The 25,191-nt window shown below is 36.1% G+C and overlaps 1 protein-coding gene across 7 annotated transcripts in view; it reads right to left on the bottom strand.

Annotated features, from left to right (window-relative positions):
• Nucleotides 1–25,191, bottom strand: part of KDM4C (lysine demethylase 4C) — a 430,083-nt gene that overhangs the window by 138,013 nt on the left and 266,879 nt on the right. For 5 of the 7 annotated variants that reach the window (XR_005835179.1, XR_005835180.1, XM_040631435.1 and 2 more), the window contains 3 exons: nucleotides 12,302–12,483; nucleotides 10,453–10,666; nucleotides 8,559–8,635 (listed from right to left, as the gene is read on the bottom strand). Coding sequence is in view for 5 of the 7 variants with exons in the window: in XM_040631435.1 (XP_040487369.1) it covers nucleotides 8,559–8,635; nucleotides 10,453–10,666; nucleotides 12,302–12,483 (473 nt within the window). In the remaining 2 variants the exon portion in view is untranslated. The remainder of the gene's footprint in view (nucleotides 1–8,558; nucleotides 8,636–10,452; nucleotides 10,667–12,301; nucleotides 12,484–25,191) is intronic. The other 2 variants (XM_040631438.1, XM_040631437.1) reach the window with 1 other exon arrangement.

The following is a 25,191-nucleotide window of genomic DNA, read 5'->3' as shown; positions in this document are numbered from 1 at the left end:
TGCTATTCATGAGAAATGCCTGCACTGCACTTTTTTCCCCCTCCACTCTTCCTAGGGATCTCTTTCCTCACTGCTAAGGAGATGTGCCTCGTAGCCCAGTGACCTCCAGGCATGCACATCCTGGTGTGTAGTACAGTATGTTATGCTCCCCATAATGTCAGTCATTATTCTTCCTGACTTTACTTGTGCTCTCTGGTTGAAGCACTTAAGATTAATGAGGCATTTGTTCTCAATCAAGAAGCTATTTATGAATATGGTTCCACTTACAATAAGCTGTGTAGACTTCTCTTTCTCTCTCTCCATTACCAAGTAGAGGGAGGGAGGAGAATGGTTTATTGAAAGGAAGAAGAAAGTACAGGAAAAAATGATTTGTGACTTTTTAGCCTGTAAGCAGTTCCCTAACAGGAAGGCCTCCACATCATTGCTATGTTGTCAGGATAACTGATATCCTCAAATGTGCTGTTCTGTTTGGTTAAAGTAAAATCATTACTACCACCCTGGCCTTTGTGAGCCAAGGTTTAAGTCTGCAGCTGTTTAGAATAATCTGCCTCTTCAGGAGGCAAGAGGTAATTGTGAAGCCAAATGTATTCCCTCAAATGGGAGAGTGTGGTCCTAGCTAGTAGTTACAGGGACACCTCAATGGAGAGGCGTAATTACATAGCAACCACTTGACTACAAACAGCCACCACCCACTTGTGAATGCCCTGCCTTTAACAAGAATAGAGCCTTTCTTTTTCTACTAGTTTTACTGTATATGAGGATCAAAGTCAGCCTTTCAGGTCTGACTGGTCTTAATAGTATCTCATGGAAAAAAAAAAAAAAACACAGCATAAAACACATCACAGGGAGCAGCAGCGCCACCATGACCTCTCAAGGCCATAAGCCAATGTGATCTAAAAATCAATGGCTCTGATCTACAAAGCCACTTTAGAGCTCTTCGTAAAAGAAAAATGTCAATGCTGTTGTCAGTTGGGAAATTGGATTCAAGAGATTATCCAGTTCTGGAAGGTCCTCCGGGCAGAAACTAGAGTAAATACGAAAGGGTAAAGAAACTGCTCTACTCAACCCAGTAATGCTAATTAACCTATATTAAGTAGATAACAAATTCTAGTGCAATTACTCTAGAAGTTACTGCTGGATTAACCTTCAAAGGAAACAAACAAAAATCATTCAAAAACCTTGTTTAAAAACTGGCCAGTTGCTTAGCCTTCTCCCCACTCTAAAAACAAGAAACTGAGATAAATGAGTCTGGGCCTGGAAATCTGAAGGCCGGCGTACCGCCATGAATCCAGGCTCTCTTACCATATTGTGGGGCCATCCAGGCGGTAAAAGACTTACTCTCTCAAACCCTGGTTCATTATCTATAAAAGGAGATTTCTGACAGAGATGAAGAATTCTTTAGTCCTTGTCAGTATTAAGCTGTATGCTGCATATATTAGTTTATATTTAAATCAACAGTTATTCTGAATTTGTAGGTCAAAAGTTGAAAAATAAAACTACTTTTCTAAAATAAAAGACGTCAAAGAGCATAATGATTGGCAATTTCTAATATCTATTATCAGTACCATTATTTTTATCTGGGGAATTAAGGAGGGGGAATAAGGGTTGTGTTATGTGGTAAAGGGAACATACACCTTAAACATACAAATTTTCTTTAATAATCTCCAGCCTAAGAGAACTCCTATTATATAGAGAGGGAAAGCACTACCTTGAGATTCAACAGACCTTAGTTATGGTTGCTTCGTAACAGATGCACCTCCATCTATAGGACCCAGTCTCAACGCAAAGTGGGGAACCAAAGACTACCTAATAAACCACCTTCCCCCACCCACCAGTCATCAGGCAGAGTAAACAGCAAGTTACACAGGTTGACACTTCATTGTTCCCAAAGATCTAACAAACTACTACTTCCAAGAGGTTAATCATTTTTACCTGAGACCTAAAAGCTGACAGACTAAGAAACACTCCCAAAGATCAGGAGTTCAGATAAATGCATACCAACAAATGACTTAGATTCTTCAGTCTATAACCTTTAGCAACACCATGGGAGTGAGTTTTGTAAAGACCACTTCATGAATTTCCAGAATTTAACTTTGTGACTATGACTTATGCAGACTATGACTTTCTTTCAGAAGTCAAATAAAATAGCTATACTCAGCCTCAGAGGGCAGGAATGGCAATCACTACCCAATCTATAGATATCACTTACTTACAGTCAAGCAGTAAAAAAATAAACACCAAAATGTTTATTTTTAATCATTGCAATTGCATATTCCATTCTTTATAAGAGGAAAGGAAATGCAAATTCCAAATAATCACCAAGGTATAACTGCTCATATCTATGTCTTACCCTATTTTTAAAAACAAACAAATAAGAAAAATAAAGTGATTAAAATAAAAATAAAATAAATAAAATAAAAGTGAAATAAATAGTGAATAAATGTGAAAACATATTTCATGTTTAGGTTTTGATTTCCTGAAGCCATTCTGGGGGGGGGAGGAATGTTGTATTATAGATATGTTATGTTACACATATACAACTTCATTATTCTACATAGCACAATATAATCTATTCAATAGATAATAAATGTGTGAAATTAACTAGTTTGTGCATTTCATTATACAGAATGAAAATTCCAACCTATAAAGTGTTTTTTCCATTTTTCATTAGAAAATCTGCTTTTTCATACAATGGCAATATTCACCCAAGAATATATTATACAGCTGCTTTTTAAATACTGTATTACTTTCAAATAAAAATACTGAAACAAATTCTCCTAAATTAAGTGTAATGGGATATACTGAAATAAAAAAGAATTTAGAGGATAATGAATATTGTTCATGCATTCCCAAACAGCAAATAGATAAAGTTATAGTAAAGGCCTTGAAGTCACTTGTTTGTTAAAATTTATTTCCTTTAGGGCGCCTGGGTGGCACAGCGGTTAAGCGCCTGCCTTCGGCTCAGGGCGTGATCCCGGCGTTCCGGGATCGAGTCCCACATCAGGCTCCTCCGCTATGAGCCTGCTTCTTCTTCTCCCACTCCCCCTGCTTGTGTTCCCTCTCTCGCTGGCTGTCTCTCTCTCTGTCAAATAAATAAATAAAATCTTTAAAAAAAAAAAAAAAAAAATTTCCTTTAGCTCATAAAAACTACACTGATCTGGCCAATGATTACCAGTGCCACTTCCATTCCTATACTTTTCTGTTACTCAACACCTCTGACTAGGTTAAGAAGTACATAATAAATTCATTATGCCCGAAGGTCCCCAATTCTTAAGGAAAGCTAATTAAAGCAAAATGGAAATACAAAGCAACACAGAATCAAGGGATTTTAGAATCAGAAGAGACCTTAAATATAATCTCTAATAGAACCCTCTCATTACATTGCTTTTAAATCTTTCCTTAATTTAGATTTTGTTTAGATTATAATAAGTATGTCAGCTACTGTGTTTACCCTACCAGCCTAAGAATTATTTAAGGTAATAAAAAAGCCCCCTAGTATCAGACATAGCACAAATGATACACACTTTATTTGAAATTTTTCACACTGACAATTGAAAACTACAGCACAGGTTTAATGCTGCCAAGGACAGAAGACTGGCAACTCATGATTTGTCAAAGTCATAAATCTGAGTATGATGTGACTTTCCATCATAAGTTACCAATCCTTACATGCAGTTTTCACCACCACTTTTGGCACTAAAACAAAACTTCACAGCCCCTATTCCCTGAAAGGTCCCTGAAGAAATATCCAAATTACCTAGACAGAAAAAATCACCAGACAGCTACATTATCCTTAAATTTTAAGAGAAAAGTGTATCCCTAAAGGAGTATTCAGGTATTTCACAGAAATACCCAGACTGAGAAAAAAAATTTTCCAGTGTAGGGATAAAAAAGAAAATGGTGGGAAAAAACCTAAAGAAAGCAATACAAATTCTGTATTTTTACAGTGAGAACACAAGCATTTTTAATTAGTAGTAACTTATAGTCATTATACAGTAGAAATCAATAAGTAGATTAGAGAAAACTACAGCAATTTAGATTAAAAAGTGATTACACTCACATTAAAAATCAAAATAACAAGAAACTCACGCTAGAATCATAGTATTGATAGTCTACACCTTAAAATGGAACTTGGTAATGTTTGGCATGTGCTCTTAAGTCATACTGTAACAGAGTAAAAACTGCTCCAAAATCCATTTTATAAATAGTCACAAAAAGGTCAAAAACAAACAAATGAAAATAAAATAATCCAATATAGTTGGGTTATAAGCCATAAACTCCAACATAGCTTTCAGTTAGTTATATCTATTTACCTGAGCAGTACTGAAATGGGAAAATAGGCACAAAGCAATCATATTTAGTTGGAACGATGGGACGTACAACCTGAATCTCAGGGTAGACAGGTATTTGGGGGGTTCTTTATTTCATTTCATTTGAATTTGGCTATAGAGCCAGGATCCTAGAATCTAAATTAGGGTACAATCCAAAATTTGTAACTAATCTCTTTCCCAGCACATTCAGTTGAAGCAGCAATAAGGTTTCTTCTTTCTTGCTTTAACTGACACAAATGGATAAAGTAAAGAAACAGTAGCAAAATGAAACACAGTGAGCACTGCAGCAAGAATCTGGAAACAGTGAGAGCACGAAAGGCCACAAATAAAGGTCTGGCCCACATCTCTCAGATCACAACCTTCTTACTTTATGTTTCACCCCATCAGAAATGATCCAACACTGCACCAGGTGTTTGGGGCGCTACAGAGGTAAATGAGACAAAGTTCTGGCCTCTGGTTACTTAAAAACTATCACAACAGCGGGGGCCAGAGTGATGACCCTTGTTAGAAACGGTAAATAAAAAGACAGCTGGTCGGTGAACATTGATTCCAGCCTTGCATACATCCTCAGTTACATTGCCCAAGTTGACAGTGACAAAACCAACTACCTCCTAACGTTAGATGAAATAATCCCTACCATGCCTTTGCTTCCAAAATTTAAATTATTGATGCTTACCTCCATGATACAGTTATTATTATACTCTCCTTTCCCTGCCTAGCCTTACTGAAATATAATTGTCATATCACATGGTAAGTTTAAAATGTATAACATAAAGCGTATAACGTGATGATTTGATTTATGTATATATATATTGAGAAATGATTACCAAAAGAAGAATAGGTAACGCATCCATCACCTCACATAGTTTCTTTTACTTATTTATTTTTTGTGGCGAGAACTTCAAAGATCTTAGCAACTTTCAAGTACAGTACTATACAATAGAGTATTTCTAACTATAGTTGTTACTATGCTGTATATTAGATTCCCAAAATGTATTCATTTTAAAAATGGAAGTCTGTACCCTTAAGCACCTTTACCTACTTCCCCCATGACGCCCACCCCGATCACCAATTAACTTTCTGTTCCTATGCGTTCAGTGTGTTCTTTCAGAATTCCACATATAAAAGAGTATACAGTATTTGTCTTTTTCTGTCTGACTTATTTCACTTGATATAGTTCTTAGTGTATGTTGCTGCAAATGGCAGGATTTCCTTCTTTTTTATAGCTGAATGTGAAATTCCCATGTGTATCTATATATATATATATACATCTCATTTTCTTTACCCATTCATCCATCAATGGGTACTCTTTAAAATGAATCTTTAAAAAAAAAGAACCACCACACTCAATTCTCACATGTATCTTATAAAGATAAACATAAGGTATTTCAGGCTATCCTCTTCTTACCCTCCAGGTGTACAAAGTAGTCATCATAAAAGGAAACAGAATTAGCTAGAACAATAACATCTGTGTATAAATATATATCCCAAGCAAAATATGTTATTGGAATATTTTGTATTCATGATGAATAATAACTCTTATATTTACAAAGTACGTTTAAAAAGAAAATCCCAGGAAATAATTAAGAATTAGAGTTAGTGACGTACAAACCAGCAATCAAATGTCATCTGACCTCTCTTGCACTGTTAGATTTCCATTAGCTCCTTCGGAGCCTCCATTAAAAGGAGTTCCAAGGCTTTTCTGGAACCTAAAACTGACAATGTGAGATTGATTCCTGAAGAAGTCAAGTCTAAGGACACTTTTAAAATGCAATCATTCCAGTCACAAAATTCAAAGAATCATACTCGTCTACTAAAAATTAATATTGTAACACTCACAGCCACGCTAAATAAGGGAATTAAAGCCAAAATACTGACATTATCACTTACTTCCCTGCAATGCTTAAACTGCAATTCACTGATTTCTCAGGAGAAAAAAATAGGAATCGAGCTTCATAGACAAAGTTCACTCAAATGGATAAATTGAAAAAACAACTGGTGCACCATGAATTCGGATCATTTCCACTTAGAAACAAGATATTATGTGGGTCTAAAAAAAAATCATTGTAAAATTGTATTCAGGAGTTTCCATTTCTTGAACCATGAGAGACTATGGACTCTGGGAAACAATCCGAGGGTTTCAGAGGGAAGGGCGGTGGGGGGATGGGCTAGCCTGGTGATGGGTAGTAAGGAGGGCACGTATTGCATGGAGCACTGGGTGTTACACGCAAACAAGGAATCATGGAACACTACATCAAAAACTAAGGATGTACTGTATGGTCACTAACATCATAATAAAAAAAATAAAAATTAAAAAAAATAAATTAAAAAAAAGAGTTTCCATTTCTATTGCAAATTGAGAGAAATTTACATGGTATCAATAATAAAATACAAAAGACATATTGTATCTTCTGAGGGTGTGAGGGATTAAGATTAATAGGAGCTTTAAATCAGTTCTAAAGAGTTACTAATCTAGTATTTCCTTCTTAAGACACGCTAAGGGAAAACAGCATAAACTATCACAAGCAGCCTTAGAATCAGGGTGGGTAGCCTCGGCCTGGCCCTGGCTTTGCCATGCAAAGGGCAATGGTACCTTGGGTAACGGGACTGCTCAGTGTGTGAGCACAGGAGTCAAGCAGTAACTGTGGATGGAACAAAGAATTCTTCAAGCCTTGGTGAACTGGATTAGAATATTTCTAATCTCTAAACCTACACTTCAGGGTGAATGAGAGGACATCGCTGGCCAGACTGATTCCACAAAGCTTTAATATGGCTTATACAATATAAGATCTGCATGGTAAACAAGAATTGAATATACTTATTACAGCAGGACTTCCTGGGTGATTTTAAGATACTCTGTATTTACATATACTCTGTATTTACATAATTTTTGTTGATATAATGATCACATCAAAGGAAATACAAAAATGTTTTCTGGGCCCACTAATGACACCAAACAGATTAGATTATTTGGGCTATAAAGAATGTCCATACTTTCCTTCATTTTTCCCTCACTACCTAAAGTGAATGCCAGCAATAAAATCATTCAGAAAGACATCCTCAGACATCTTTAATTTATAGTCACCATATGTTTCTTTCAACACTGAGAGCTAAACATACATATCATGACATAAATTTTTATCATACAAGGCATTTTCCTTATATTGTTCTTCAGGATTTTAACTCTGGTTGCAAAGAAATTTAATTCATTGTCATTAGAGATCATTGAGAAATAAAGGAAATGCTACTATTACAATTGCAATCATCTGCTCTGAGATTAAGAGTGAGGGATACAATGTTAGGATCTAACAGGTCCTAACTTTCAAAAATGCTCTGATGCTTCTTGAAAGAAAAATTTTAACAAATATCAAGGTAGCACACAATTAAACGGAAAAATAGGTGACATGGTGGGTTAGTGGAACAGAACTTAATGCTCGGATGTAAGCTAAAGTTTCAACAGGGTTCATCAGGAAAAACAATTTAGATGAGGATGAATCTGTGTACCCTAAGTGGGGTATCATTTGTTGTTGAAAGATTCTGTCTCAAGTTCACAGTAATGCCTGGCAGAGCAGACCCCAAAGTTTGTTGAAGTATGAATGTATGAATGAATTAAGTGGGGAAGACCTCATACCAGTGGAAAAGTTATATACGAGCATGGTTTCCTCAGGGGTCAGAGAGGGTCCTCACCTTGAGTGTTACCTACAGTATTTATTTTCAAAAACTATAAAATAGGGGTGCCTGGGTGGCTCAGTCGTTAAGCGTCTGCCTTCGGCTCAGGGCGTGATCCTGGCGTTATGGGATCGAGCCCTGCATCAGGCACCTCTGCTGGTAGCCTGCTTCCTCCTCTCCTACTCTCCCTGCTTGTGTTCTCTCTCTCTCTGGCTGCCAATCTCTCTGTCAAATAAATAAATAAATCTTAAAAAAAAAAAAAAAAAAAAAGAACTATAAAATAGACCTGGGCAGGAAAACAGGAATATTTTAGGCTTGCTCTGATAAACTGGCAGTCTCTGTAGGTACCCGAGTAGACTGATACCTTGAAATTTATCTAATATTTCTATGATGAATAGAGCCACCAGATAGGATGGTTTGAAAAGAGAAGACTAAAAATATAGTTAAGTGTAGAAGTACACACAAAAGCATGTGTACAACGTTACTGCTAGATTTAAATGTGTTCACAGTGGAGAGAGTGGGAAGAGGGGTTAAAGGATAGTAAAATAGGCCACTTACTGCTGTCCATGCATTTCTTTTGCAACGGGCACATAGCCATCCGTCACAGATCTCATGAGAAGGGATACCATAGCAACCTGTAAAATAATATTATGGATCCACGAATTAGGTCTTTTGCATTTTGGTAGTATTATACATCTTAGCACTGAATAAATAAAATCAGAACAACTGCCCACCATAATACCATTTTTGATTCTCACTGCTTAGAACAAAACATAAGCAAGGCTATCTCAAAGATACTTTTGGTTCTCATGCCTTATAAAAGGATATCAGTCCCAGGAAACATGAGAGTATGGGTCTTAATCATTACTAATGCTAATAATAGTTATCAGATAATTCTAGAATGGGCAATAATTAAATTTATAGTTTGTTGGATCTAGTCCTTTACTCATACAAAACATATTTCAAAATAAATTGCGATTCATGAAGGAGAATTTGGGGAAGTTTAAAATAATACAATAAACTTTTACATATTTTGCAAATTAACAAAATTTAAAATGACATTTCAAAAATTATGTTTTATTAGCTTTAATTTCAGTGATAGGGACAGAGGATGCACAAATCATGGTTAGTGACGAAGGGGTATCTTCAGGTCTATCCGTCTGTTCAATACATGCCTGACTCAAAATAACTGTGTAAGGAGATAGCTGATGATGCAAATACAAGCAGCAATTATACAGTATCAACCAACATGTGTTACTCTGACTGCCTTTCAAAGGGCTTTGAAAGATTTAAAGAAGTAATTTTTAATATCAAATTTCTATAACATTTAAATGAAATAGAAAAATAACAGAAATGTATTTACCAAGTAAAAGCCTATCATAGTTAGCCAAGACTATAGAATGTCCAGTTCAAGCACATGTTTATGAAATACTATGGCTAAATTCGGAAATCAAAATTAAATCCTAGTCTTTTCGTGAAATGATGCATTGGCAGGTTATATACTTACAATAATGTAGGGTGAGTGTGTATATATACGTGCGGGTGTGTTACAGATTGATACGAGTACAAGACGGTTGCTATATTTCAAATACATTATGTTCAAATCTCTTGGGGAAGATGACAGCATCTAATCAATCAATAAATGATGAACAGCAAGGCTATTTCAACCCTAATGTAAGACTGGTGTTTCTCTGGGGTAAATACAGAAGGTAATGCCTACATTATAACCATTCATGCTACACTGACAGAGACCATACATAAAGTATGTTAACATGACATATGATTTGGTAAGATCTGGAATATTAAAATGCTTTAAAACAGACTTGCAGTAAAAAATAGATCCCTTTTCACATTTTAGAGGATTTACATGGCAGGCAAATAAAAAAAATGTATTTGCCATTTATCCCATGACGTGAAAATACCAAATTGTGACAGGTATGGAGACTAACCATCTCAGTCCTGGGGGGAAAACAACTGTAATGACTGTTCTCCCCTGGAAGGCAACAGAGATCTCCTTACCCTCCCCAAAAATAAAAATTAAACTCTATAATTAAATTTAACAATAATTCCCCAAATCACCAAAGAAATATTCATGTCTCTTTAAAAAGTACAAAGAAAAATAATCATGAATCAACATCAGAGGTTAAAATTAAGTTTTTACAAACTAATGAGTAAAATTCAAGTATGCAAAAGGAGCCCCACAATGACCCCACAGCTGGACAATAAACAAACGAAACAAAGCTGCTCTCACTGATACTGCACATAACTGTAGAAAAAGGGATTATTATACTTACTCACACTTTTATCAGAAGAAATGTGAGAAAGAATGATCTAACCATTAAGAATGCCAATAGTTCAATGCAATAGCTTCGGCAGGGGACAAAGGGGTGAGAAACAAAGACTATGCGAAGCCCTGAAAAGCCAGTGACTGATGAATGAGAGATTCATTTACTTGCATGAACCCGTACACGGCATTTTGCACAGGAAATCAGAAGACTTGTTCCATCCTCTTCCAGAAAGGCGTTAGGTGGAGAATATTCTATATTTTCTTCACTATAAATAAAACACATCTCTGGAATGAGGGGCTTAGTCTTTCCTCCTGGAGTAACCACTTCGTCTAACTTTGTCTCCCATCTAGAATCGTTTTCTTCATTGCTGCTATCTGGCTGAAAAACATAATATTGCCATATGAGTGAAAAACATGCAAAAAGTTCATCCTTTGTTCTGGTCACTCAAATCCACTAACAGCTGCTCCATGCACTAACTTCCAGCTTCTGTTCCTCCTGTTGTTCTCCTTGAGAGAACTAGTAGTTTTTTATCAATGTTCCTCTTCAGGCTCCGATCCAGAAGCTAAGCTGTAGAAACAGCAGGACATTCTGTACATCTGCTGATATGAAAAGGTGATAACCTGCTAAAACTATATTCTTACAGAAGTAGCTCAGGGAAAGCATCAATTTTTCTGAGGAATTTTTGTTTCTTTATTTGCACTAAGTTAGCAGACTTGGTTTCATTTACTGAAAAATTTTACGTGGTCACACTTGAAGGGGACCTCAGTTTTTTAATCCGTGCAACAAGTTTTTAGAGAATTTTTTAAGGTTTTGCCTCACCACAAAGTTTTAAAACATTAAGACAGAAAGATCTGGCAAATGTCACTAAATAAGAAAATATAATGTGCAAAACAAAATTGTCATCTCTCACCAAAATATACGAAAAACATTTAGTGCTTAATTGAAACTCTAATTAATGAACTATCTTATCTCCAGAGATCTTATATTAATAAGTTTCCCTATATCTTGTAATTTTAGTGAGATTTTTTAATTATTGGGGAAATACATAGGCAGATTATGATACAGAAATAAGAGTCAATAAAAAGTTAAGTTTTTCCAAGAAAACACAAACATTCAATGACGAAACAGAAAATAGTTTGTCACTCACAAGGGCCACATCAAACACCAGTGAGTTGTTTACTTCCTCTATTTTCAAAGATCTGAAAATACGGCAAATCACACAATTTCATGCCGTGAGATGTCTGAACAAAAAAGGATTTACTTTACATGAACTCTAAAAGAGAAGCAATCTTAAAATACTTCTGAATCCATTATTGAGAATATAACTCACAACGCAATGCTCACATCAATACATTTCACAACATATTGTATCTTAAAATAGGGCACGAAGTTCCACCCTTACCAGATTCCTAAAGATCACTTTGCGTAGGTTAGTGTTAGAGAATGTGGCCCTCAGTGAGCTAAAATGTCATCATTAGGACATATGGAGTAACATTGAAAACAGTACTATGCACAGCTAGCTGACGAAAGTGAACTGAACAATCCAGTTTGCATTGAGTCCTGCTGTATCTTATGCATGTTCCACGTGGGAAGATAAAGAGAGACATTTTAAATGTGGGCCCAGAGCTGACATATTACTGAGAGTGATATTTTCAAACACAAAACAGAGACTAAGTCTAAGTTCTCTCTTTGTAAAAGTTCTACTATTGTTAAGCTTTAAGTTCTGTGTTTCTTGATGAAAAAGGTTGAAACTGCCCCTTGACTGAAATGAACCAAGACTGACAAATAAACCAATCATTTATTTTAAAATGATAAAGCGCTACCAGAGAAATGTCTTTCAAGTAGCAGTCAGAAATTCTGTTTGCTATTCTATAAAAGCCACGTAGCTACATGTTGATGTCTCCCTTTTCATGTGCATACTTACCTTACCGTGATTCACCTGTGTTTTTACAGTCATATAGAAAGTGCAGCAGTGAAAAGAAACCTTGACAGTGACCTCTCCACCCTTATTACCTTGTAGTAGGGCATGAGGAGAGCACAGATGGCACAGTGTGGCTCCATTCTGGCCATGGCTTCATTATACTCCTGTTCAGCCACAAAGTTTGGGGACTTTGTCTGCCAAAGGTGGACCAAAGGCTTCGCCCAAGACTCTGTTTCTTCCACTTCCTCCTCAATCGATGGAACCTCAGGTAATTCTTGCAAAACAAGGCATGAAAACACAGTGAGCATGGGACCCAGGGAAAAACAACCCTGGTTATAAGAGAAGCAAACATTCCAAAGTATCATTGATATTAATGTCAGACAGGAAACCTATTTTATCTTTCAAATACATTCTGAGAGAAGCAGAACAAACAAACAAAAAAATGTCCTTTTCATCCTCTTCATCTTCAAGGGCTAGGTCAGATCTGATGCCTGGACAACGAGCCTCCTTTTGATACCCTCCCCATCCCTGCCAGGAATAACTAAACTGCTCCCTCCTTCAATTTCACTACTTTGGTATTTCTACTGCTACCATTAATGTCTGCCATAGTAAAATAGCTTATATCTGTGAAATTACCTTCCGGCTAGCAGAGGGATTCACTGGCCCAGTCACTGCCTTACCAATATTTTTAGTTTCCTCACCTAGCATTGTATATGGCTTCATAAAAATGCATTAATTGAACTTCATTTAATTAACTTTTGGGTTCGAGAATTCACGACAAATAATATTTACAGAGCACCTCTCACGTGCCAAGCAATACACTGCCATTACATAAATACGAAAAACAATTCCTATTCAAATCTTATTTGTTCAATACAATACCGCCAGAGCGTCAAATCTCTTAAACATGTGTATCTGTTAACATGAAAGAGGCAGAGATTTCCACAAAACTTCACAAAAACACCATTTCACAAAATTTTATAGAAGGCCAGAAAAATGCAGGGTAAGAGAAAAAATTCCTAATGCCTATAGTAGAGGACAGTATCTCAGAACGGGTGACAGCAATCACAGCTACATCCAGTACTTAACAGCTGTGACACATTCTAAAACTCCTCACCACTAGCTGTCATAGTTTAACAAGTAAATACTGTGAAGCAATGTCCTCAAATCCCAAGGCACAGGTGCTTCCGTGAACCAGTGTGCGCCAGCCCTTGCCTTGTTGACTTACCTGTTTTAAAAGAAGTCAAAATAGATTTGCTGAGATGGAAAAATAAGAAGAGCTAAATGAGGCTGAAAAGAACTCAAAAGACATCAAATGCCAACTGAAATGAAAGGGAATGTTCCTACTTCCGTGTTGTTGTTGTTGGTATCATCATCATCATCATCAACAATGGAAAATGCTTAGTACTTAGCCAGGCAGTGTTTGAAACCAAAAGGTAAGAACCTTAACCTATGTCTGCAGTGAAGTAATCTGCCACTAAACATACACTGCTTCCACCTCAGTCTCCCTACAATGCAGAACAGAAGACTTCATATGAAGACTTAGATTTAACAAATGGGAGTAGAAAAGTTGACCAGGAATTTGAAATACCATTAAGTCCTTAACTCACAGGCTAATACCTCCCACATACATACTAAAAATGGAATCTAAACAAAAATAAATCCTTTGGGTTTGAATAGCTATTGCTTCTTGCTAACACAATAGATTTACTGTATCACTTGCTTTATTATAAACGGTCGAAACACACAAGATAGATGATGCTCCTATCTCTTTGGTTGGTCATAAGTTAATGTGAGGAGGTCTCAAAATATATTTAGGGATAGAGGAAATACTATTTAATTCCTAAAAGCCTAACAACAAAAAATAAATAAAGGAGGGCAAATCCTAACAAGGGAGCCAGAGAGCAGGAGGGGGAGGGCATGCCATGGCAAGACTTGACCTAAGATAGCCTGATTCAAATTGAGTTTTTCTCAAACCTTCTCAACAGACCTGGGAGAGAATCCTGCTCTACAGCTGTCCTTCCCCAAAGATGAGGTTGTACTCTTGCCTAATGAGTATTATTTCCTTTCGATAATCTCTGGGCCAGTATACATAGTGAATGCTGTAACTATGTAATCCCATCAATTAAAGTAGCATGGAAGCAACACTGTGCAGCACCAAGTACAGGGAACTGTTAGTTCAGAGACCTAGCTTTAAAGTCAAACCCTTTGATTCACAAGGTCTATGGCTTTGGGTAAAACTGATTCTCACATAGTAAGAATTCCTTTCTCACCTACTTTAGAGGTTGTTTTTTTTTTTCTTTTTAATATAAAAACGAAATAGTAAATGTAAAACTTCTTTTTCAAACCTAAAGTGCTGGAGTTCTTTGTAAAGTCCAAAGTGACCTATAACTATATATAGTATTGTGTAAAATCCATCCAATCATCTTATTTTCATTTGATCTGTTTATCAACTAAATGTTGCAATACTTCATGAGGAGGAAGAGAGTGCACTTAATTACAAGTATATGGTGATTATTCACATTTTAATTTAGCTTTAAAAATCAAAAACACTGGCACATTCTTGAAAGTAAATACTTTCTTCCTGAAATTTCTTCATTGCCCCCATCTCCAAGAACTCTTGCCTACCAAATTGACCCATGGCATGTTCAAGGATAGACTAATCTGGCTATTGTTTTTCTTAGATTTATAACATTCATTTAACTATAAATCTCAATTCCGGAGGGAACCAAGAATGTTGGGGGGAGGGGGAAGTCCCTCTGGGATATCTAAAAACTTTCATCATCTCATTATTTCAAATGAAAACTCTCCCTTTCAGCATCTATTCCTGTTCCTAGTTCCATTAAGTAAACCTTCATCTACTTACTTTAAAATAAAGATACTTCCACTTTCAATATACATTAGAGGAAAAATGTTTTTTCCATTGTAGCTTTTAAACGTTTTGACATTTGGCATCATTATGCCTAGGAATTTCCTCTCTTCCTCCCTTTCTTCAACTAGTTGACTAATGAACCTCTAAATGCATCACTGTACTTTCATTATTACATAATTATCATTTTAAACAACATGATCATTTTAAAATATGCCATGCAATAAAAATAGATTCTTACATTTTTGAACATCAAATTAGTTCAGAGTGCCTGAGTGGCTCAGTCAGTTAAGCGTCCAACTCGCTTTCAGCTCAGGTCATGATCTCAGGGTTGTGAGATCCAGCCCTGCATCAGGCTCCACACTAGACATGGAGTCAGCTTAAGATTCTCTCTTCCCCTTCACACCTTCTCTCCCCCACTTTAAATAAATGAATGAATGAATGAATGAATGAATGAATAAAATATCAAATTAGTTCTCACAATATAATCGTAAAAGGAAAGGGCAAGGGCAGATATTATCAAACATAAAAATACATGAACACAGGAGGCATTTAATGAATACCAATGTTTTTATTACTAAAATTATATCTTTTTTTATACCAGCATATCTGATTGTTATCAGAAGATTGTGCACAGCTCTGAGTCTCATCCTGAATGCCAGGTTGCTACAGATTCAGGACACAGCGGGGCAAATGAAAAATCCCTTGGTGTAAGTGCACCAAAGTTTGGGAAATCTGTGAAAACATTACCAGCAGTTATTGTATTCCCAACAAAAACAAAAGAAGGGCTAATAGTGTACCAACAGATCTCAAAGTAAGGTCTGTGGACTTTCAGAGACTTACAGCACAGTTTCATAAAGTCTGTATAGTCAAAAATACTTTCATAATAACATGAAGGCGTTATTTGCCTATGTAACCCTGGCAACAATTTTATTAAATTTGTGATAAACATGGGATATATGCATAAAGTACTTCTGCTGCACAATAAAGTTCGATAGTTGTCTTGGGGATAAGTGCATGTGCAATTAGTTGAACTGCAAGTTGAATAAGCTGTCTCTTTCATGGAACACCATTTTTACTTGAAAGAATGATTAAAAGAAAAATATAGTAAGTCAGACTTGGGTCTGGCAGGAATTTTCATGAAAGTGAACAGAGGAAACCTGTCATTTTAATTAAAAAAAAAAAAACTATTCGGAGTATTTGTTGACAGTGGTAAATTCAAGCTTATCAGTCAAAATTAGAATTCTGGGAACTATGTATCCACTATTGTTTTGGTTTTTTGTTTGTTTGTTTGTTTTAAGATTTTATTTATTTATTTGACAGAGAGAGACAGCCAGTGAGAGAGGGAACACAAGCAGGGGGAGTGGGAGAGGAAGAAGCAGGCTCCCAGCGGAGGAGCCTGATGTGGGGCTCGATCCCAGAATGCTGGGATCACGCCCTGAGCCGAAGGCAGATGCTTAACGACTGCACCACCCAGGTGCCCCTGTATCCACTATTGTAATCTTGACAGCTTCCCAATACTTAAAGTTGTTTCTGTTGGAACTGGAGACGATAATATCAAATATAATTTTTAAATATTATATAAAGAGATCTATACAACTCAGATATGTTTACCAATGCATGGTGTTCCAAAATCATGCATGTGTAAAAGTCACTTGCAGTGCAAGACGGACCAGTGAATCTTTAGCTTAATAGAGTATGAAGAGTTCACTGATGTGATTTCAGATTCCATATTGCAACTAATCTTTAAAAAACTAACAGATGCCAACTTTTGGTGTAGTGTCAAAGAAGAACATCCATAATTATTTGAAAAGGCTATTAAAATATTATACCCCTTTCAAGCACATATCTATGTGAAGCTGGACCTTCTTCATGTACTTCAACCAGAACATAATGCAGCAGATTGAATGCAGAAACAGATGTAAGAATCCAATTATTTTCATTAAATCTAATATTAAACACCTTTGCAAAAAAAAAAGTGAAAAAATTGCCATTCTTCCCTTTGTTTTTTATGGTTTGGGGATATTGCTATTTTTTATGAAAACAAATGTAACTATTTATGAATTTATTATTGCTACTTTTAAATGAATTAATATGCTTAAAATTTTTCCTGTTTTAATTTCCAGCAAATAAGTATTGATAAGGTGAACCCATGGGAAGGAAAGGGAAAAAGAAAAGGAATGGAAAGGACATGACAAGATTAAATGAAACCTCTTTGGAGTCCTCAAAATATTTAAGGGCATGGGGGTCCTGAGAGCAAAAAGGTTGAGAATCATTAACATAAACATAGCTATATAATATTCATCAAAAATGTTAGTATCACAGAGTTACTGTTGAACAAATACAGCCCTAATAAAACTAGTGCAGACTCTGTTCTCACAGCCAGGCACGAATTTTGTAAATTGCTTTCCTTAATCAACTTGTGATCCTTAAACGAAAAGAAAACAAGTCAATACTGGAAGAAGGCATACTTCCCTCTCAGTTCCTTCATTAAGGTCTGCAAGGTTTGTTAGCTATATTAGAAAACAAATTGTATGCCAATAGAACTTCATTTTCTTTTTTCTAGGTGAGTCTCTTACTTCATGAAGGCAATCTAAACTCACAAAAATATTCCCATTACGCTGTAGTGAGTAAAATACAGTTAAGAAAAGCATGAACCCAAACACACAGGAATCCCTTAAATTTACATAAGCTGTTATACAGAATTCATAGAAGCAGGTTATAACACAGCTCTAGACACCATGTTTTCGGGAACTTTGTCCTGAGTAAGGAAATGTAAGCAATGGCTTAGGTGGCCTCCTATGAAGGATGGCCAGCTCCCTAACAACCACTACTATGATGGGGGAATGGGGAAAATACATTTTACCTTGGATAAATATACTGAGGTAACCTGTTGAAATTGTTACTGCCATAACCAGCACCTTAAACAGCTGTTCTGAAATTTTTCAGTTGCCACAACACTAAAAAAAACAATAAGCTGTATTACGTTATAAAAGAACTTGCCTATAGGCAAAATACCAAGCTCCTAGATCATGCACACGATACACTAAAACAGTTATTTTTAATAGTATTAAAAATATTCTTTTGGGGACACCCGGGTGGCTCAGATGGTTAAGTGTCTGCCTTCGGCTCAGGTCATGATTCCAGGGTCCTGGAATCGAGTACCACATTGGGCTCCCTGCTCATGGGGAGCCTGCTTTTCCCTTTCCCTCTGCTGTTCCCCCTGCTTATGCTCCCTCACTCTCTCTGCCAAATAAATCAATAAATCTTAAAAAAAAAAAAGTTCTTTCTGGCAGGAATTGCAATAACTTAGACTGGACAAAATACACTTTAAAATAAAGACTGTAACAAGGACAAAGAAGGACATTATAACATAATAAAGGGGACAATCCAACAAGAAGATAAAACAATTGTAAAAATTTATGCACCCAACATGGGAGCACCCAAATACATAAAACAGTTAATAACAAACACAAAGGAAATAACTGATAATAATACAATAGTAGGGGACCTTAACACCCCATTTACAACAATGGACAGATCATTCTAAACAGAAAATCAACAAGGAACAATAGCGTTGGATGACACACTGGACCAGATGGATTTAACAGACATATTCAGAACATTCCATCCTAAAACAGCAGAATACATATCCTTTTCAAGTGCACATGGAACATTCTCCAGAATAGATCACATTTTAGGCTACAAAACAAACCCCCAAAAATTCAAAAAGACTGAAGTCATACCACACATCTTTTCTGATCACAATGCTATAAAAATAGAAATCAATCACAATAAAAAGTCTGGAAAGACCACAAATACATAGAGGTTAAGTTACACAGGTAATAAAAGGAAAAATGAAACAGCACATGGAAACAAATTACAATGAAAATGTAACAGTCCAAAACATTTGGGATGCGGCAAAAGCAGTTCTAAGGGGGATGTTTATAGCAATACAGGCCTACCTGAAAAAGCAAGAAAAATCTCAAATAAACCACCTAAACTTACTCCTAAAGGACCTAGAAAAAGAATAACAAAAAAAAGCTAAAACCAGTAGAAGAAAGGAAATAATAAAGATTAGAGTGGAAATGAATGATATAGAAATTAAAAATACAATAGAACAGATCAGTGAAACCAGGAGCTGGTTCATTAAAAAAAAAAAAATCAATAAAATTGATAAACCTCTAGCCAGACTTATCAAGAAAAAAAGAGAGAGGACCCAAATAAAGAAAATCACAAATGAGAGAGGAAAAATAACAACCAACACCATAGAAATACAAATAATTATAAGATAATATTATAAAAAACTATATGCCAACAAATTGGACAACCTAGAAGAAATGGATAAATTCCTAGCACCATATAAACTACCAACACTGAAACAGGAAGAAATAGAAAACTTGAACAGACTGAACTTTGAGTGCAAAGAAATTGAACCAGTAGTCAAAAAACTCTCAAAAACAAAAGTCTAGGACCAGTGGCTTCACAGCCAAATTCTACCAAACATTTAAAGGACTGTTAAGATAGGTAAGGAGAGCACATGTTGTGATGAGCACTGGGTGTTATACTCAATTAATGAAACACTGAACACTACATCAAAAACTAATGATGTACTATATATTGGCTAACTGAACATAAAAAAAAAAAAAGAACAGTTAATATCTATTCTTATCAAAGCATTCCAAAAATAGAAGAGGAAGAAAAATTTCCAAATTCATTCTATGATGCCAGCATTACCCTGATAACCCAAACCAAATAAAGACACCAGAAAAAAAAACAACAACTAGAGGCCAATATCTCTGATGAACAGGGATGCAAAAGTCTCCAACAAAACACTAGCAAACAGGATCCAACAATACATTTAAAAAACCATTCACCACAATCAAGTGGAATTTATTCCTGAGTTGCAAGGGTGATTCAATATTCATGAATCAACCAATGATACATCACATCAATAAGAGAAAGAATAAGAAACATATGATCATTTCAACAGACATGGAAAAAGCATTTGACAAAGTACAACATCCATGCATGATAAAAATACTCAACAAAGTAGGTTTAGAGGGAACATACCTCAATGTAATAAAGGCCATCTATAAAAAACCCACAACTGACATCATTCTCAATGGGGAAAAATGGAGAGCCTTTTCCCTAAAGTCAGGAACAAGACAAGGATGTCCAGTCTCACCACTTTTATTCAACAGAGTACTTGAAGTCCTAGCCACAGCAATCAGACAACAACAACAACAACAACAACAAATAAGTAAATAAAAGGCATCCAAATTGGCAAGGAAGATGTCAAACGTTCACTACTGGCAGATGATATGGTACTCTATATAGAAAGCCCAAAGACTTCACCAAAAAACTTTTAAAACTGATAAAAAGATTCTGTAGAGTCAGAGGATACAAAATCAATGTACAGAAATCTGTTGATTTCTACATACCAATAATGAAGCAGCAGAAAGAAAAATTAAGAAAATAATGCCATTTACAATTATACCAAAAATAATTAGATACCTAGGAATAAACCTAACCAAAGAGGTGAAACACCTGTACTTTGAAAACTATAAAACACTGAGGAAAGAAACTGAAGATGACACAAAGAAATAGAAAGATATTTCATGCTTATGGATTGGAAGAAGAAATATTGTTAAATTGTCTATACTACCCAAAGCAATCTACACACTTAATGCAATCCCTATCAAAATACCAACAGCATTTTTCACAGACCTACAGCAAACAATCCTAAAAAGTGTATGAAACCACAAAAGATTTCAAATAGCCAAAGCAATCTTGAAAAAAAAAAAAAACAATAAAAGAAAGAAAGAAAAAGAGAAAAGAAAAAGGAAAGGGAAAAGGAAAAGAAAAAAAAAGAGAAAAAGCAAAGCAAAGCTGGAGACATCACAATTCTAGACTTCAAGTTATATTACAAAGTTGTAGTAATCAAAACAGTATGGTACTGGCACAAAAAAATAGATACAGAGATCAACAGAACAGAAAACCCAGAAATAAACCCACAATTATATAGTCCATTAATGTTGGACAAAGCAGGAAAGAATATCCAATGGGAAAAAGACAGTCTCTTCAACAAATGGTGCTAGGCAACTGGACAGCAACAGGCAAAAAAATGAAACTGGACCACTCTCTAACATCATACATGAAAATAAATAAAAAATGGATTAAATTCCTAAATGTGAGACCTGAAATCATAAAAATCATAGACTAGAGCACAGGTAGTAATATCTCTGACATCAGCCATGGCAACCTGTTTCTAGATAGGTCCCCTAAGGAAAGGGAAACAAAAGCAAAAATTAACAATTAGTACAACATCAAAATAAAAAGCTTCTGCACAGCAAAGGAAATAATCAACAAAACTAAAAGGTAACCTATATAATGGGAAAAGATTTCTGCAAATTATGTATCTGATAAAGGATTAGTACCCAAAATAAATAAAGAACATATAAAACTCAAGACCCAAAACACCAATAATCCAACTTAAAATAAAAAAGGGGGCAGAAGGTATGAACAGACATTTCTCTAAAGAAGACATCCAGATGGCTGACAGACACATGAAAGGATGTTCATCATCACTTATCATCAGGGAAATGCAGTCAAAACTACAATGAGTTATCTCACACTTGTCAGAATGGCTAAAATCAAAAACACAAGAAACAGTGAGGATGTGGAGAAAAGGGAACCCTCATGTACTCTTGGTGAGAATGCAAATTGGTCCAACTTTGGAAAACAATAAGGGGGTTCCTCAAAAAGTTAAAAATAGAACTACCCTATGATCCAGCAATCACACTACTAGGTATTTACCCAAAGGATACAAAAATACTGATTTGAAGGGACACAAGCGTCCTGATGTTTATAGCAGCATAATCAACAATAGCCATATTATGGGAAGAGCCCAAATGTCCATCAACTGATGAACCGATAAAGAAGGTGTGGTACATACACACAATGGACTATTACTCAGCCATTAAAAACAATGAAATCTTGCCATTTGCAACAATGTGGATGGAGCCAGAGCAAATTACACTAAGCAAAATAAGTCAGGGAAAGACAAATACCATATGATTTCACTCATATGTGGAATTTAAGAAACAAAGGAGCAAAAGGAAAAAGAAAGAGAAAGAGGCAAACCAAGGAACAGATTAACTATGGAGAAGAAAATGATGGTTCCCAGGGAGGATGGGTGAAATGAGTGATAGGAATTAAGGAGTGCACTTGTTGTGATGAGCACCCAGTGATGTATGGAATTGTGGGATCACTATAATGTACACCTGAAACTAATATAACAACAGTATGTTAACTAACTGGAATTAAAATAAAACCTTACAAAACTAAAAATTAGGGGCACCTGGCTGGCTCAGTCAGTAGAGTGTGCAAGTCTTGATCTTGGGGTCATGAGTTTGAGCCCCATGTTGGGTATAGGGATTACTTAAAATATTTTTTAAAAATTAAAAAAAAAAGTAAAAATAAAATTTTTCTGACTTAAACCTAAGAAACCAAACTTTGCCTCTAATTCTGAATATTTCTGGCAGAAATAAAAGCTCTTGGAGAAAGGTGGTAGAAACAGATATGCACACAGAACCCAAGAAGGGGCTCAAGAAGAATTAAGAGGTAAACCAACAGTATTTGGTTTACATATGTGACAGCACTAAGAGGCAACCACACTTCTGCCACTTAGATAAAATCACAATAAGCAGCCCCTCGTAGGCAGCCTGCTTACAACTCACCCCATCCTTCATCAATGTATCTTAAGTGCATCTCCAAAATAATCCTCTGCGTTTGCTATTCAAATGATACTTGCTGTGATATTGTGATATAAAAAGAAACATATTTGGTCTTTCATCCAGTTCCTGGCAGAGAGTGTCTAAAACCCTAGGAATTTCTTGAATGATATGGGTGAGAAGAGCACCATTGGATGAAATATTTGGTCTCAGTCCCTAGTTCCTGACACAAGAGCTTCTAAGACTCCTGGAATCTTAAAATTGACAAAACGTCTTTTGCATGCTAATAAGATGACTGGCTGGTAGCTGGGGGCCCCTAGATAGGTCCAGGATGAATCCTGAAAGCCCAAGGCATGATTAGATAGTTGGCACTTCAACCCTACCTCTGACCTCAGTGGAGGGGAGAGGGGCTGGAGATTGAGTTAAATTGCCAATTGATGATGATTTATTCAACCATGTGGAAAATTGAGCCCCCATAAAAGCCATGCATGCAAAATGGGCTAAGTTCCTAAATATGAGAACTGAAATCATAAAAATCCTAGAAAAGAGCACAGGCAGTAATTTCTCTAACATCAGCCCTAGCAACATTTTTCTAGATAGGTGTCCTGAAGCAAGGGAAACAAAAGCAAAAATAAATTATTGGAACTACATCAAAATAAAAAGCTTCTACACAGCAAAAGAAACAATCAACAAAACTAAAAGACAACTTACTGAATGAAAGAAATATTTGCAAATGACACATCCAATAAAGAGTATCCAAAATATACAAAGAACTTATAAAACTCAACACCCATAACACAAATACTCCAACTAAAAAATGGGCAGAACACATAAACAGACATTTCTCCATCCAGATGGTCAACAGACGCATGAAAAGATTCTCAACATCACTCATCACCAGAGAAATCCAAATAAAAAGTACAATAAGCTATCACCTCACACCTGCCAGAATGGCTAAAATCAAAAACACAAGGAACAAGTGTTGGTGAGGATGTGGAAAAAGGAAGCTTCATGCACTGTTGGTGGGAATGCAAACTGGGGCAGCCACTCCAGGAAAACAGTATAGAGATTTCTCAAAAAATTAAAAACAGAATTACCACATGATTCAGTATTTCTACTACTGGGTATTTACCCAGAGGATATGAAAACACTAATTTGAAAAGCTATATGCACCCCTATGTTTACTGCAGCATTATTTACAATAGCCTAATTATGGAAGAAAGCCAAGTGTCCATGGATAGATGAACGGATATAGAAGTTGTGGTATATAGATATATACAATGGAATACTACTCTGCCATAAAAAAGAATGAAATCTTGCCACTTGCAATGACATGGATTAATCTAGAGAATATAATGGTAAGTGAAATAAGTCAGCCAGAAAAAGACAAATACCATATGATTTCACTTATATGTGAAGTTTAAGAAACAAAACAAATGAAAAAGGGAAATAAAGACAAACCAAGAAACAGACTCTTACCTATAGAGAACAAACTGATGGTTATCAGAGGGGAGGAAGGTGGGGGAATGGGTGAAATAGGTGAAGGGGATTAAGAGTACACTTATGATGAGCACTGAGTAATGTACAGAATTACTGAATCACTATATTGTACACTGAAACTAATATAACACTGTACATTAGCTATACTTGAATTTAAACAACAACAACAACAACAGGGTTCAGAGATCTTCAGGATTGGTGAACACATCAAGGTGTTGGGAGGGCAACATACCTGGAGAGGGCATGAATGTTCTGCACATACTCCCCCACCCCATACCTTGCCCTGTACAGTCCTTCTTTTTGGCTGTTCCTGAGTCGTAAACCAGTAAATGTAAAGTGTTTCCCTGAGTTCTGTGAGCCATTCCAGCAAATGATCAAACCTGAGAAGGGAGTTGTAGGAACCCCCAGACTTTATAGCACATTGATCAGGAGTAAAGGCTTGCAATTGGTGTCTAAAGTGGAGGCATCTTGTGGCACTGAGCCCTTAATTTGTGGGGGCTGTGCTAACTCTGAGTTGTTAGTGTAAGAAATGAACTAAATTGTAGGACACCCAATTGGTGTCTGGGGAGTTAAGGAAATGGTTGCATTGGGAAAAATAACCCAAACATTTGTTGTCAGAAGTACTGGCACTTGGAGTACTGGTCCTCTCTTCAGGACCGTAAACAATATTGTTTTTCAAAGATTGACTCCAGTCACAAAGGGATGACTAGAAATGTGTCTTGTCAGTAAGTAATATAAAGTCTGAGGGCCAGTAGCACATCTGATGCTGACCCAATGACTCCACAGCAGTCAGAAAGGGATTGCATGGAAGAGACTCAATCCTACTGAGTATTACAAAGTTGGGAGCTCAGGATATCCTAAATACTTTCTGGTTCTG

The sequence above is a fragment of the Ursus maritimus genome, unplaced genomic scaffold, assembly GCF_017311325.1.
Source record: "Ursus maritimus isolate PB19 unplaced genomic scaffold, ASM1731132v1 scaffold_17, whole genome shotgun sequence".
In the NCBI taxonomy this organism is placed as follows: domain Eukaryota; kingdom Metazoa; phylum Chordata; class Mammalia; order Carnivora; family Ursidae; genus Ursus; species Ursus maritimus.
The sequence above is the reverse complement of the archived record's forward strand: the minus strand, read 5'-3'. Positions and strand labels throughout refer to the sequence as shown.